This window comes from Gopherus flavomarginatus, chromosome 13 (genome assembly GCF_025201925.1).
Source record: "Gopherus flavomarginatus isolate rGopFla2 chromosome 13, rGopFla2.mat.asm, whole genome shotgun sequence".
Taxonomy (NCBI): Eukaryota; Metazoa; Chordata; order Testudines; family Testudinidae; genus Gopherus; species Gopherus flavomarginatus.
This window is the reverse complement of record NC_066629.1, coordinates 27,985,341-28,000,053: the sequence shown is the minus strand read 5'-3', so window position 1 is coordinate 28,000,053 and position 14,713 is coordinate 27,985,341. Positions and strand designations below refer to the sequence as shown.

Here is a 14,713-nt window from a genome sequence, read left to right as displayed (position 1 = left end):
ACAGTGCAGCTTCAATCTCACCACAGATGCACTTAATCCTCTGCTTCCCGTAAACCTTTCCCACCTCCTGGCAGGCAGAAAGATTTGACTTTATTCCACAGCCATCAACGTTAATCTTGCTAGAGGAGCTGGCAATAAGTCACTTTGGAGGGGTCTCAGTTGGAGTGGTTCACGTTGGTTATTGCTCACGTCTTTCCCGCCAACCAGAGTAATTCTCTTAGACAAAGTTATTTGTCTCTTTTTTAAAAATTGAAGAGACGTCATCAGGTTGTGTAAACCCTAAATTTAATGTCACAGTGTCTTTAAAACTGTATATTGCAATGGGTGCTTTTATTACTTCCAGTGCAGAGGGCTTCTGTCGTCACTCAAGAGATTCAACCTTTGAACAATATTAAAATGGACCAATCCACTGCATGCCCAGAAGGTTTTAATGTCCGAACACTCTTGTTGCTGTGAAGATAAATGATGGAACGTCCATAGACCCCATGCTCCCCATTCCTGGGGAATGCCCAGGGGAAGAATGCCTTGCAGGGTACTGTGTATGCAGGTAATTGTTTCCCATCTTGCACTTACTTTCAGAGATGAAGCTCTCTCAGCCCTGATACCCCAGTCATGGAATCCCTACAAACTTTAGAACAGCTTGTACATAACTCAGTTCATACAGAACTCGACTTGTAGACCCAGCCAGAGACACAGGCTCATGCTGTGTTGCCAGTTATTATCACTTGATAGTGAGTCTCTCAATATTTGGTGGGTGTTTTTCTTAGAGCCCCAGCTTCTGGAGTCATGTGAATATGGGATAATCTCAGCTTTCACTGGGGAAAATAAGTTTTCAGTCCTCATGGTTGCAAGGAAAAGCTTGAAAAGGTGACCCCTGACAGAGGCAAGCAGCTAGTACTGCAGAAGGAGGGGAGCAGTCACTGGAGGCGACATCAAGTACGAGCCCTAGGAGGATTGTAAGGGCGAATTCAAATCGAGAGGAATCGCGGCCAGCTCCTGTGGGGGATAGACCGCAGAATCGCACTGTCGCCAGGAAAAGGCAAGTCTACGTGATTGGAGACTCTTTACTGAGAAGAGTAGACAGGCCTGTAACTAGACCTGATCGGGAGAACAGAAGAGTGTGCTGTATGCCAGGGGCTAAGATACAGGATGTGGATTTGAGGCTGAATACGATCTTAGCGGGAGCGGGAAAGAATCCATTGATTATCCTTCATGTGGGAACGAATGACACGGCTAGTTACTCGCTGGACTGTATCAAGGAGGACTATGCCAGACTGGGGAAGAGGCTTAAAGACATCGAGGCTCAGGTGATCTTCAGTGGGATTCTGCCGGTTCCTAAAGCGGGGCGACGAAGGAGTGACAAGATTATGGCGATCAACAGATGGCTCAGGGAGTGGTGTTACAAGGAGGGCTTTGGGATGTACAGTCACTGGGAAGCATTTACGGATAGACGACTGTTCGCTCAGGATGGACTTCATCTCAGCAAGGAGGGATATAGAATTCTAGGATGGAGGCTCGCCGACCTCATCAAGAGGGCTTTAAACTAGGAAGTTGGGGGAGATGGTTGGGAGATGTTCGGGAGATCTCCACGCCAGAATATAACCTGGAGAGGGAAGTAAACAAAGTGAGCGGGGATACCCTTGCGACCCCAAGATTTGATCCAAGGAGGAATAGTGGAGTAGAAACCAGAGTAACGGGTGATGCTGGTGGTAAAAAGTTTGCGCACGACGGGGGAACGAATGTCACTGACGCCAAACACCAAAAATTAAAAGGTCTGTACACTAATGCGAGGAGCCTAGGTAACAAGATGGAGGAACTGGAGTTACTAGTGCAGGAAGTGAAGCCGGATATTATAGGGATTACCGAAACCTGGTGGAATAGTACTCATGACTGGAGCACGGGTATTGAAGGCTATGTGCTGTTTAGAAAAGACAGGAAGAAAGGCAAAGGTGGTGGAGTAGCCTTGTACATCAATGATGAAATTAAATGTAGCGAAATAAGAAGCGATGGAATGGACAAGACAGAGTCTGTCTGGGCAAAAATCACACTGGGTAAAAAAGCAACTAGAGCTTCCCCTGAGATAGTGCTTGGGGTGTGCTACAGACCGCCGGGATCGGATTGGGATATGGATAGAGACCTCTTTAATGTCTTTAATGAAGTAAACACAAAGGGGAAATGTGTGATTATGGGGGACTTCAACTTCCCGGATATAGACTGGAGGACGAGTTCTTGCAAGAATAATAGGGGTCAGATTTTTCTGGATGTGATAGCGGATGGATTTCTTCATCAAGTAGTTGAAGCACCTACCAGAGGGGATGCCATTTTAGATTTGGTGTTGGTGAGCAGTGAGGACCTCGTAGAAGAAATGGTGGTAGGGGACAACCTTGGTTCGAGTGATCATGAGCTGATTCAGTTCAAACTAGATGGAAGGATAAACAAATGTAGATCTGGGATTAGGATTTTTGACTTCTCGAGGGCTAATTTTAAAGAGTTAAGGAAATTAGTTAGGGAAGTGGATTGGATGGAGGAATTAGTGGATTTAAATGTGGAGGAGGCCTGGAATTACTTTAAGTCGCAGCTGCGGAGACTGTCGGAAGCTTGCATCCCGAGAAAGGGGAAAAAAACCATGGGCAAGAGTTGTAGGCCAAACTGGATGAGCAAACAACTCAGAGAGGGGATTAGACAAAAGCAGAAAGCTTACAGGGAGTGGAAGGAAGGCAGGATCAGTAAGGAAAGCTACCTTGCTGAGGTCAGAACATGTAGGGATAAAGTGAGGAAGGCTAAAAGCCACATTGAACTGGAACTTGCAAAGGGAATCAAAACCAATAGTAAAAGGTTCTACAGCCACATAAATAAGAAGAAAACAAAGAAAGAAGAAGTGGGGCCGCTATACACTGAGGATGGAATGGAGGTTAAGGATAACCTAGGCATGGCCCAACATCTAAACAAGTACTTTGCCTCAGTTTTTAATAAGACTAGTGAGGAACCTTGCGATGATGGAGGGATGATAAACGGGAATGTGGATATGGTAGTGGATATTACGGCAACTGAGGTAGAGGCCGTACTTGAACAGCTCGATGGGACGAAGTCGGAGGGCCCGGACAATCTCCATCCGAGGATATTAAAGGAACTGGCGCGTGAAATTGCGAGCCCGTTAGCAATAATTTTTAAGCAATCGATAAACTCGGGGGTTGTGCCGTATGACTGGAGGATTGCTAATGTAGTTCCTATTTTTAAGAAAGGGAATAAGAGCGATCCGGGTAATTATAGGCCTGTTAGCTTGACGTCTGTAGTATGTAAGGTCTTGGAAAAAATTTTAAGGGAGAAAGTAGTTAAGGACATAGAGGTCAATGGTAATTGTGACGAATTGCAACACGGATTTACTAAAGGTAGATCGTGCCAAACCAATCTGATCTCCTTCTTTGAGAAGGTGACGGATTACTTAGATAAAGGAAATGCGGTCGATATAATTTACCTAGATTTCAGTAAGGCGTTCGACACGGTTCCGCACGGGGAGCTGTTAGTTAAATTAGAAAAAATGGGAGTGAATATGAAAGTTGTAAGGTGGATAAGGAACTGGTTAAAGGGGAGACTCCAGAGGGTCGTATTGAAAGGTGAACTGTCGGGCTGGAAGGAGGTCACCAGTGGAGTCCCTCAAGGATCGGTTTTGGGACCGATCTTATTTAACCTTTTTATTACTGACCTTGGCACAAAGAGCGGGAATGTGCTACTAAAGTTTGCGGATGACACGAAGCTGGGGGGTATTGCTAACACGGAGAAGGACAGGGATACTATTCAGGAAGATCTGAACCACCTTGTAAACTGGAGTAATAGAAATAGGATGAAATACAACAGTGAAAAGTGCAAGGTCATGCATTTAGGAATTAATAATAAGAATTTTGGATATACGTTGGGGGCGCATCAGTTGGAAGCGACAGAGGAGGAGAAGGACCTTGGGGTACTGGTTGATAGCAGGATGACTATGAGTCGCCAATGTGATACGGCTGTTAAAAAAGCAAATGCGATTTTGGGATGCATCAGGCGGGGTATTTCCTGCAAGGACAAGGAGGTGTTAGTACCGTTATATAAGGCGTTGGTGAGACCCCATCTGGAATACTGTGTGCAGTTCTGGTGTCCCATGTTCAAGAAGGATGAATTCAAACTGGAACAGGTTCAGAGACGGGCTACGAGGATGATCCGAGGGATGGAAAAACTGCCTTATGAAAGGAGACTCAAAGAGCTTGGCTTGTTTAGCCTGGCCAAAAGAAGGCTGAGGGGGGATATGCTCGCTCTATATAAATATATCAAGGGGGTTAACGTTAGGGAGGGAGAGGAATTATTTAAGTTTAGTACTAATGTAGGCACGAGGACGAATGGGTATAAACTGGATATTAGGAAGTTTAGACTTGAAATTAGACGAAGGTTTCTGACCATTAGGGGAGTGAAGTTCTGGAATAGCCTTCCGAGGGAAGTAGTAGGGGCAAAAGACTTTCCTGGCTTTAAGACAAAGCTTGATAAGTATATGGAGGGGATGTTATGATAGGATCGTTAATTTGGGCAATTGATCTTGAATTACCACCAGACAGGTCTGCTCAATGGTCTGCGGGGAGATGTTGGATGCGATGGGTACTGAGTTGCTGCGGAGAATTTCTTCTTGGGTGCTGGCTGATGACTCTTGCCCACATGCTCAGAGTTTAGCTGATCGCCATATTTGGGGTCGGGAAGGAATTTTCCTCCAGGGCGGATTGGCAGGTGCCCTGGAGGTTTTTCGCCTTCCCCTGCAGCGTGGGGCACGGGTCGCTTGCTGGTGGTTTCCCTGCAGCGTGAGGTCTTCAAACCATTTTTGAGGATTTCAATAACTCGGTCCTGGGATAGGGGTTGTTATAAAATTGGATGGGTGGGGTTCTGTGGCCTGCCTTGTGCAGGAGGTCAGACTAGATGATCAGATTGGTCCCTTCTGACCTATGAGTCTATGAGTCTATGAGACAGCTCAGAGAATAGAAGGGAAAGAAAAAGAACACGTTTGTTGTTTTAAAAAATGTCATGGGTTTGGGGGTTGTGACTCCTGATACTTCAGCCCTTGGGTTGGCAATGTGGCACATGCTAGTGACTAGCAGAGTTCCAAGTGTGGAAAAGGTGTACCCCGGTCCAGGAAGTCCTGTCCCGCAGAGAGGGCCAGCTTATTAAGGAGTCCCAGAGGTTTCTGTCTGTCTCTCACAGAATGTTTCCTTCCAAATCTGAGTGGCTCCCACGCAGACTGAGAGGAGTGAAGGACTTGCCGTGCTCCTTGCAGTCGGGTTTATGGAGAGTGCTGGCCATTTTGCCTTCCTTAAGCACATGAGAAGCATCAACATGACGCTAATGGTCCATGGGCCCTTTGTTCTGAATGGCCTGATTTTCGGGTGTTGAGCTCTTGTATTGAGCTCAGTGGTAGCTGCCTGGCACCAGGCGCGATGCCATCGTCACAGAGTGACTCCAGGCAGCAGGCTGGGATAAATAGGAGATCTGTTTGCCTGCTCTGCCTACCTCCACACACCATTCCGCCAATGCCGATTCTGTTGGTGTCTGGGGAACGTGCCCCGTGGCCAGGCATTTGGAGTAGCTCAGGAGAACATTCCCACCAACCCAGTGAGTTTACTCCAGGTTTTACCTGGCATCCAGGGATTGGGGAGTTGAGTCAGGGCTGGTGAGTGCTCATGAAGCTCAGAGAGAGCTGGCAGTGGTCTTTGTATGTACCTTGCTGAAGTGCTTCTGGGCTTCCAGTGAAGCTACTCCGCTCGCCTGGGACCAGGGTCCAGTTGATTGGAGAGGTGCACATCCCAGCTGTCCTCGCTGGTTCCCTGGCTTGTTCCATGTACGGAGAGCACAGGCAGCCCTGTTCAGCAAGCAGAGCTGCTGTCCCTTGTCCGAGCCAAGCTTCCCGGTGGAGTCCAAGGACTTGAGGTGGAGCCATATTTGTATTTTCTGGCCCAGCACATGGCTTATGTCCATTTGCCCTCACAGCACTCCCACCAGGCTTTGCTCCTTGTCCACCTCACCTCTAGCACTCTGAACTCCTGAGGCTGGCTTTCTGGCTGGCTCTCCCGCCCTGGGGAGCCAGCCCGTCTGCATGGCGGGCAGGGAGGGTTCTTATAACCTCATCGTGGCCATTTCAGGCCTGGTGGCAGGGAGGCCAAGTGTAAATAGGTGTCAGGGCATTATTTGTATTAATTTTGTGGTGCGAATAAGCCCCCCTCCCCTTTGGTCTACTTGGGTTTTTCTTTGCTCTCCACTATGTGGGCTCAGCGGGTTCCTCATCCATTTCCCCCACAGCAGGCCATAATCTGATTCTCATCAAACATGCAGAACTGATGTTGCAGAAGGTCCCTCCAGAGGTTTGAACATCTTACTGCTGCTGTCTGCACTCCCTCTCTCGCGCTGCGCAGCGCTCTGGCTCAGGAAGCCTTTGTTTCTGGAGGAGTAACACGGCGTTCTGGAAATGTTACCGCAATTAAATATGCACAAAAAAATAGTGGGGGGAGGAATGAGGACAGTCAGGGTTGTGGAGCAGCAGTTCGCAAGATGCAGTGGCTGCTCGTTGCCATAGAAACTGCCTCCCCCCTTGCTTAAAATTCCAGTACAGCCAATATTCTGTGCTTACTGGTTTGCTGAGAGATGAAACATTAATGATCTATTTGCATTTTATTGCAATTGCACCTGTGGGGCTTTTCTTTCTTTCTTTGTTCTTTTTTGGACATTTGTATTAATCCCTCGATACTTCAGATTGACAGCTCAGAGCTACGACTGTTCTGCAATTATGTGTGTGTTGCGGCATTGACTTTGCCATGTCATAACACAGAGACAAACAACACATGCAGATTTTGACTAATGAGCATCTAGCTCCTCCTTGTAAACACGGAGATAGAAATATCTCTTCTCTCTCCCTTCCTTCCCTTCCAGGTTTTGCAAACCAATGTGTGCAAACAACTCCTTGATGGAGCATTTTTATTACTTGTCAGGTCTCCTTTTGGCTCCAGGGCTGGACATTGAGTTACTGGACCTTAAAGACATTTTTGCATGTAGCTTTCCAGTCTCTGTGTTTATTTAGACATTCTGTTATGTTAGATGAATGTTAATTGTTTATTGAAGTCACTATTTTTCTCTCTGTTAAGTATCCCTGACACAGAACGTGCTCTTACTGCAGTTAGAGTAGGATAAATGATTATCTGGCTGATATAGAACTAGATTAATTCATAGAGGACAGGTCCATCAGTTTCTGTTAGCTAAGATGGGCAAGGAGGGTATCCCTAGCCTCTGTTTGCCAGAAGCTGGGAATGGGCGACGGGATGGATCACTTGATGATTATCTGTTCTGTTCATTCCCTCTGGGGCACTGGGCACTGGCCACTGTTGGTAGAGAGGATACTGGGCTAGATGGACCTTTGGTCTGACCCAGTAGGGCCGTTCTTATGCTGAGATGGAAATGTGCTGGCTGGAGTTGGGGCTGACCTTTGCGCTGCCTTGTGACGTGGTTTGCTGCTGATATGCTATGTGGTACGAAGTCTCCTCTGAAGGTGGTCCTTGGACTTGCCTGTGAGAGTTGCTGGGTGGTGGTGGGGGGGGATCAGGAAGGATCAGGGAGTGGGTTGTGAGCCTTTGTGCCAGGCTGGTTTCAGACTTCTGGCTCCCTCACTTCAGAAGATCTCTGCTTCCGTTGTGGGCATAAAAGATGCTCTTTCCTTTGCCTTAGTACAGAACTGTCCAGGCTACTTCCAAACGGTGCAAGCTGATTCTCACAGTAGGCCCCGTCCTAGGTTCAATGGGTATCAAACCTGGCGATTCAATGGGTATCGGACCTGTTCCCAGGTCTGTGGCTAGGGGGTGCTGTGCTGATGGATGAGCCATCTTTCAGATGAGAGAGAAAACTGGGGTCCCCCCACCATCTGTGGTCATTGAAGATTCCCATGGCAATGCTCATTTCCATGGCCAAAATCGGACTCAGGAAATGACGTTCTACTGACATTCTCCAGGCTTATGCAGTGGTGCTATGTGGCAGCACTGTGCTGCTAGTGAACAGCTGCCATGTCCTGCTCCAGAGGTGGCTGCATTGCAGTGGTGGGCCCAATCTTTTTGTGCCCTTTGGGGGTGAAAGGCTCTGTCTAGCTGTTCCGAATTGTGAGTGCTGTTAGAGCAGGATGCAGTGTGCTTCCCAATGGGGAAAGCCAACGTTAGCCTCTTTCCAAAGCCATTTGCTTGCCCTCCTTTTCATGCTGCTGCTAAGGTCTTCCACAACCCAGGCGTTTGATCATTAGTATGTATTAATATTCATGGTGAATTATAAAGTTAATGAGTGGGCTAATGCCTCCTTATTCACCTGCTCACTAGCCTGAGGCATGGCCAGAGAGGCCTTACTTTTGTGCTTCGGTGCCAGAATGTCTCCTTGTGGACTCTCTCACCAGTCCAGCTGGCTTGGTTTATGTTGCTTGTTACCTGCTGTCCTCTGGAATCTTCCCCCTGGTGCTCAAGTATCAGCTTAAGATCGTATTTGTTTTCACAAGCTTCTAAGTAAGTTCAGCTAATTATTGACTCGGCAGGATGGATTCCCTTTTAATTGCCGCGTTGCAGTAGGGCATGCTGAGACTCGGCAGCACGGTCTGAGTTCGGAGTTGTAAGCTTGCCTCTCGCCTGGCCCTGCCTTCTTTAACAAACCACCATGGAACCGCCTCTCATGCTCCTCCCAGGCCCAGGATCTCTGGTCCCTTTCCGCATGTTAATTGGGCCTCTGTAGGGGTACTGCAGAGATGTACTAGTTTGCCCATGGTAAAATGGAGCATGATTAGACCCAGAAGTGAGGCCAGTGCCAGAGCTGAGAGTGCAGCCTTAAATTCTATCTGTCCAGTGCATTTCAGCAGCCAGCTGGCACCACTGCTTACTCTTGTGGAGCTTTTCTATTGGGAGCACATTCAGTCAGATGAGGGGTATGTTTTAAGTTAACCTGAAGATTGTGACCAACAAATACGTTCTAAAATGGGCATCTAACACCATTCCTATGGAATGTCCCTGTCCAGGTACTGGGGTGTCCTGACCCCAGGTTTGCATTCTCGGGCAGACTCATTGACATGCAGAACGGTATCTGCACATCTGGCTTTCCGTTTGTATGCGCCTCTGATATGAACATACGCTGCAGCTCTCTTCTTTTCTAGGCCTGATTTTAGATACTTGTTTAAACTGCAGCCCCCGAGCTAAGGGAGGAGTCGGACCATTGCTTTGTCTGGGCTGCCCAGATGCCGTATTGACCACAGCGGGCTCTCATCCTGTGCTAGCAGTTGCGCAGCTCCTCAGGTGCAGCAGGGCAAGTGACGGACGAATTTGTCCCCTGAATTCAGCTTTGAGCTTGTTCCTTTCCGTAACTCTATGCAACTTCCTTGGGAGTTCCCCTGTTTTATGGATCTTCACTGAGAGATTCACAGGTGCATGCTTCACTGCAGAGCAGGCATTCACTCACCCCATCCCTGGGATGCTTCTTACTGCCTAGTGATGAAATATGTTTAGTTTGATCAAACACAGAGAAATAACCAGACTTTTTCCTCTCTTCTGCTTGTGTCTCCAGAAAATAGGTTTTTTATTACTTTTTATGGAGGTTTGTACATATCGGACGTGCAGAAGGAAGATGCCTTGTCCACCTACAGGTGTATCACCAAGCACAAGTACAGTGGAGAGACACGCCAGAGCAATGGGGCTAGGCTCTCTGTGTCAGGTAAGTCTCTGGATCTGAACCTGAATCTGTGTGAGTGAGTCCGTGTCTTTAATCTTCTTATCTGGCCCCTGTCACCATGATATCAGAACACTCCCAAAATGGTAACGTGTATGTAGAATGCATGTAAAAGGATAGTCTAGGAGGTTCTGCTGAGACTGGGAAGCCCAGCACGAGAGCCTTGAAAGGGGCTAGGTTTTCAGACAGTGCTGAGCTGAGCACCCACTCTTTCTGGTGTCTCGAGTTAAGAATGGCCACGTTGGGTCAGACCAATGGTCTGTCTAGCCCAGCATCCTGTCCTTCAACAGTGGCCAATGCCTGCTGCCCCAGAGGGAATGAACAGAACAGGCAATTCATCAAGTGATCCATCCCCTGTCGTCCAGTCCCAGCTTCTGGGATTGCATCCCTGATCATCTTGGCTTATAGCCATTGATGGACCTGTCCTCCATGAACTTGTCTAATACTTTTTTTAAAATCTAGTTGTACTTTTGGCCTTCACAGCATCCCCTGGCAATGAGTTCCGCAGGTTGACTCTGCATTGTTGAGCATCCAGAGTCACTAGGCACTTTGGGACATCTTGGCCTCAGTTCTCTCTGTTTCCTCCTGTCAGCAGACAACGGCCTTTCTGTTACCTGGGTGGGGGTTGTTTGTTTGCTTTATTTTCTGTGAGTATGTGGAGATGGGAAGATTTTATCCTCCTGTTCAGCTCCAGGAGCATTAGCTCTTGGCCAGACAAGCCAGCACAAGTAGCCCCAGAGAGAGGCTCGGCTCCTGTCCAGTTTGAATGTTCCCTGTGTGACTCTGCAGACAGGAGCCTGTAACAGGGTCCTGCAGGGCCCTCTTGGTTCCTGCCCCTGCTGTGCTGACAATGTCATTCAAAGACCGACCCTGGGGTTCAGAAACCACTGGTGTCTTTGTTTACAGGTTGTGATCCCACCAACCTTTTCACCTTACACAGCTTGGGTTCTAGTGTCTGCACCCAGTGTGGGAGAGCTATTGCTCTGCTTCTTCTCCCCCGCCTGGCTTCTTTTCTCGCAGCCTTTTATATACCCCAGGCTAAGAGGGCGGGCAGCTGTCTCCCATTCACCAATCAGGTGCAAGTTTTCTCTAGCTGACTCTAATTAACTTCCCTTAAGCGGGGCTGGCGTAACAGAGGGCTGAGTCAGCAGTTCTTGCCCAGCACCCTGTCGCAGAGCCTGACATGGGAACCACGGGGATCTGTATAGGGTAGAGCTGGCCAAGCTGGTAGGACGTGTGCTGGAAGGAGCTCTGATCCATGTGTAAATTTATGGCTCTGGCTCTCAAAAGGTAGCCGATCAGTTATTTACATTGACTTCCATTTTCTTAGCAGTGTAATGGACGTAACTCCCTCAATATATTAATTATGAACTGGTTATTATAGAGTTCTTAGAGAGGCTCTTGGTAGTACAGCAGGATAAAGCAATGGCCATTCGCCTCCGCAGGCTCTGTTCAAATGCCACCAAGTTCGCAAGCACACGTGAGTGATGATTCCAGCCCACTCCTTGCTGAGCATTTCTCCGCTGGGCAGAAATGACCATGACAGTTTCTTCACAGGGGGGAATTGCAGAGGGTGCGAGTGTTGGCATCTGAAGGGCGTCGGCAGGGCTGGGTGTGGGGGGCCAGGAGGAATTGCAGAGGGTGCCAGTGTTGGGGTCTGAAGGGCGGCGACAGGGCTGGGTGTGGGGGGGTCGGGGAATTGCAGAGGGCTCGAGTGTTGGCATCTGAAGGGCGGCGACAGGGCTGGGTGTGGGGGGTCGGGGAATTGCAGAGGGTTCGAGTGTTGGCATTTGAAGGGCGGCGACAGGGCTGGGTGTGGGGGGTCGGGGAATTGCAGAGGGTTCGAGTGTTGGCATCTGAAGGGCGTCAGCAGGGCTGGGTGTGGGGGGCCAGGGGGAATTGCAGAGGGTGCGAGTGTTGGGGTCTGAAGGGCGTCAGCAGGGCTGGGTGTGGTGGGTCAGGGGGAATTGCAGAGGGTGCCAGTGTTGGCATCTGAAGGGCGTCGGCAGGGCTGGGTGTGGGGGGCCAGGAGGAATTGCAGAGGGTGCCAGTGTTGGGGTCTGAAGGGCGGCGACAGGGCTGGGTGTGGGGGGTCGGGGAATTGCAGAGGGCTCGAGTGTTGGCATCTGAAGGGCGGCGACAGGGCTGGGTGTGGGGGGTCGGGGAATTGCAGAGGGTTCGAGTGTTGGCATTTGAAGGGCGGCGACAGGGCTGGGTGTGGGGGGTCGGGGAATTGCAGAGGGTTCGAGTGTTGGCATCTGAAGGGCGTCAGCAGGGCTGGGTGTGGGGGGCCAGGGGGAATTGCAGAGGGTGCGAGTGTTGGGGTCTGAAGGGCGTCAGCAGGGCTGGGTGTGGTGGGTCAGGGGGAATTGCAGAGGGTGCCAGTGTTGGCATCTGAAGGGCGGCGACAGGGCTGGGTGTGGGGGGTCGGGGAATTGCAGAGGGTTCGAGTGTTGGCATCTGAAGGGCGTCAGCAGGGCTGGGTGTGGGGGGCCAGGGGGAATTGCAGAGGGTGCGAGTGTTGGGGTCTGAAGGGCGTCAGCAGGGCTGGGTGTGGGGGGTCGGGGAATTGCAGAGGGCTCGAGTGTTGGCATCTGAAGGGCGGCGACAGGGCTGGGTGTGGGGGGTCGGGGAATTGCAGAGGGTTCGAGTGTTGGCATTTGAAGGGCGGCGACAGGGCTGGGTGTGGGGGGTCGGGGAATTGCAGAGGGTTCGAGTGTTGGCATCTGAAGGGCGTCAGCAGGGCTGGGTGTGGGGGGCCAGGGGGAATTGCAGAGGGTTCGAGTGTTGGCATCTGAAGGGCGTCGGCAGGGCTGGGTGTGGGGGGTCAGGGGGAATTGCAGAGAGTTCGAGTGTTGGGGTCTGAAGGGCGTTGGCAGGGCTGGGTGTGGGGGGTCAGGGGGAATTGCAGAGGGTTCGAGTGTTGGCATCTGAACGGCGTCGGCAGGGCTGGGTGTGGGGGGCCAGGGGGAATTGCAGAGGGTTCGAGTGTTGGCATCTGAAGGGCGTCGGCAGGGCTGGGTGTGGGGGGCCAGGGGGAATTGCAGAGGGTGCCAGTGTTGGGGTCTGAAGGGCGGCGGCAGGGCTGAGTGTGGGGGCGATGGGGGGAATTGTGGGGGTGCGAGTGTTGGAGTCTGAAGGGCGTCAGCAGGGCTGGGTGTGGAGGGTCGAGGGGGGAATTGTTGGGGATGTGAGTGTTGGGGACTGAAGGACATCGGCAGGGCTGGGTGTGGGTGTCACGGAGTCACCGGGCGATGCTCTGGAATGCTCCCCACCAAGCCAGTCAGGACTTTGGGGAGCCTCCTCTCCCTTGGAGCAGACTTGTTCAGGGCAAGAAGCTCACACGGCTTCACCTCCTGGGTCTCTCCTTGGAGCATTCAGCATCCTCTGCCCCTCCGTGCGCTTCCCACAGCGAGCCTGCCTCAGTGGGGTCCTGGGGAAGCCACCGGGTCCTGCACCCCCACTTTGCAGTCAGACGTGACTCTCAGCCAGCCAGTAACACAGAGGTTTATTCGATGACAGGAACAGGGTCTAACCCAGAGCTTGTAGGTACAGCGAACCGGACCCCTCGGCTGAGTCCATTCTGGGGGGCAGTGAGCCAGACCCCCAGGTCTGCCCTCCACCCTTGACCCCAGCCAGCTCCAGACTAACAACCCCTCCCAGCCCCTCCTCTCTCCTCAGCCCCTTTCCCGGGCCAGGAGGTCACCTGATCCCTTTGTCTCCAACACCTTCAGCTGGCACCTTTGCAGAGGAGGGGCCCAGGCCATCAGTTGCTAGGAGACAGAGTGTCAGGCATTTAGGGGCACTGGCCCTTGCTCTGCCAGATACTTAAGAACTGCCATGGGGACACTGAGGCACCAACACAGTACTCAGAGAAAACATTAAGAACTTTCCCAGTTCGTCACAGTGGGGGGCCAGGGGGAATTGCGGGGGTGCCAGTGTTGGGGTCTGAAGGGCAGCGGCAGGGCTGAGTGTGGGGGCGATGGAGGGAATTGCAGGGGTGCGAATGTCGGGGTCTGGGCGTCAGCAGGGCTGGGGATGGGGGGGAATTGCAGGGGGTGTGAGTGTTGGGGTCTGAAGGGCGTCAGCAGGGATGGGGATGGGGGAGGAATTGCAGGGGGTACGAGTGTTGGGGTCTGATGGGCGTTGGCAGGGCTGAGTGTGGGGACAATGGGGGGAATTGCGGGGATGCGAGTGCTGGGGTCTGAAGGGCGTCGGCAGGGCTGGGTGTGGAGGGTCAGGGGGGAATTGTTGGGGATGCGAGTGTTGGGGTCTGATGGGCGTCGGCAGGGCTGGGTGTGGAGGGTTGGGAGGGGGATTGCCGGGGGTGCGAATGTTGGGGTCTGATGGGCGTCGGCAGGGCTGGGTCTGAGGAGCCTGGGACGGGGGGGAATTGCCAGGGGTGTGAGTGTTGGGGTCTGATGGGCGGTAACAGGGCTGAGAGTGGGGGGCTGAGGGGGAATTGCCAGGGGTGTGAGTGTTGGGGTCTGAAGGGCGTCAGCAGGGCTGGGTGTGGAGGGATGGGGGGGAATTGCCAGGGGTGTGAGTGTTGGGGTCTGAAGGGCGTCGGCAGGGCTGGGTGTGGGGGGATGGGGGGGAATTGCAGGGGGTGCGATTGCTGGGGTCTGAAGGGCGTCGGCAGGGCTGGGTGTGGGGGGATGGGGGGGAATTGCAGGGGGTGCGATTGCTGGGGTCTGAAGGGCGTCGGCAGGGCTGGGTGTGGGGGCCCGGGGCGGGAATTGCAGGGGGTGCGATTGCTGGGGTCTGAAGGGCGTCGGCAGGGCTGGGTGTGGGGAGCCTGGGTAGGAGTTAAGTGCCAGGGGTGCTGCAGATTAGCATGAGGGGTGTGGGCTGAGTTGTTTGTATGTGTGAGGTGTGGGGGGCAGGGCGGGAAAGCAGGAGGCACTAGAGGTCGGGACTGAAGTACCTGGGCACAGGTGCATGTGGGGATCCCAGGGCTTTA

At 51.8% G+C, this 14,713-nt stretch overlaps 1 protein-coding gene across 2 annotated transcripts in view; it reads left to right on the top strand.

Moving 5' to 3' along the window:
• The window catches only part of DSCAML1 (DS cell adhesion molecule like 1), a 327,133-nt gene that overhangs the window by 179,145 nt on the left and 133,275 nt on the right, over window positions 1-14,713 (top strand). For both annotated transcript variants that reach the window (XM_050921872.1, XM_050921873.1), the window contains exon 4: window positions 9,589-9,735. In XM_050921872.1, coding sequence (XP_050777829.1) covers window positions 9,589-9,735 — 147 coding nt within the window. The remainder of the gene's footprint in view (window positions 1-9,588; window positions 9,736-14,713) is intronic.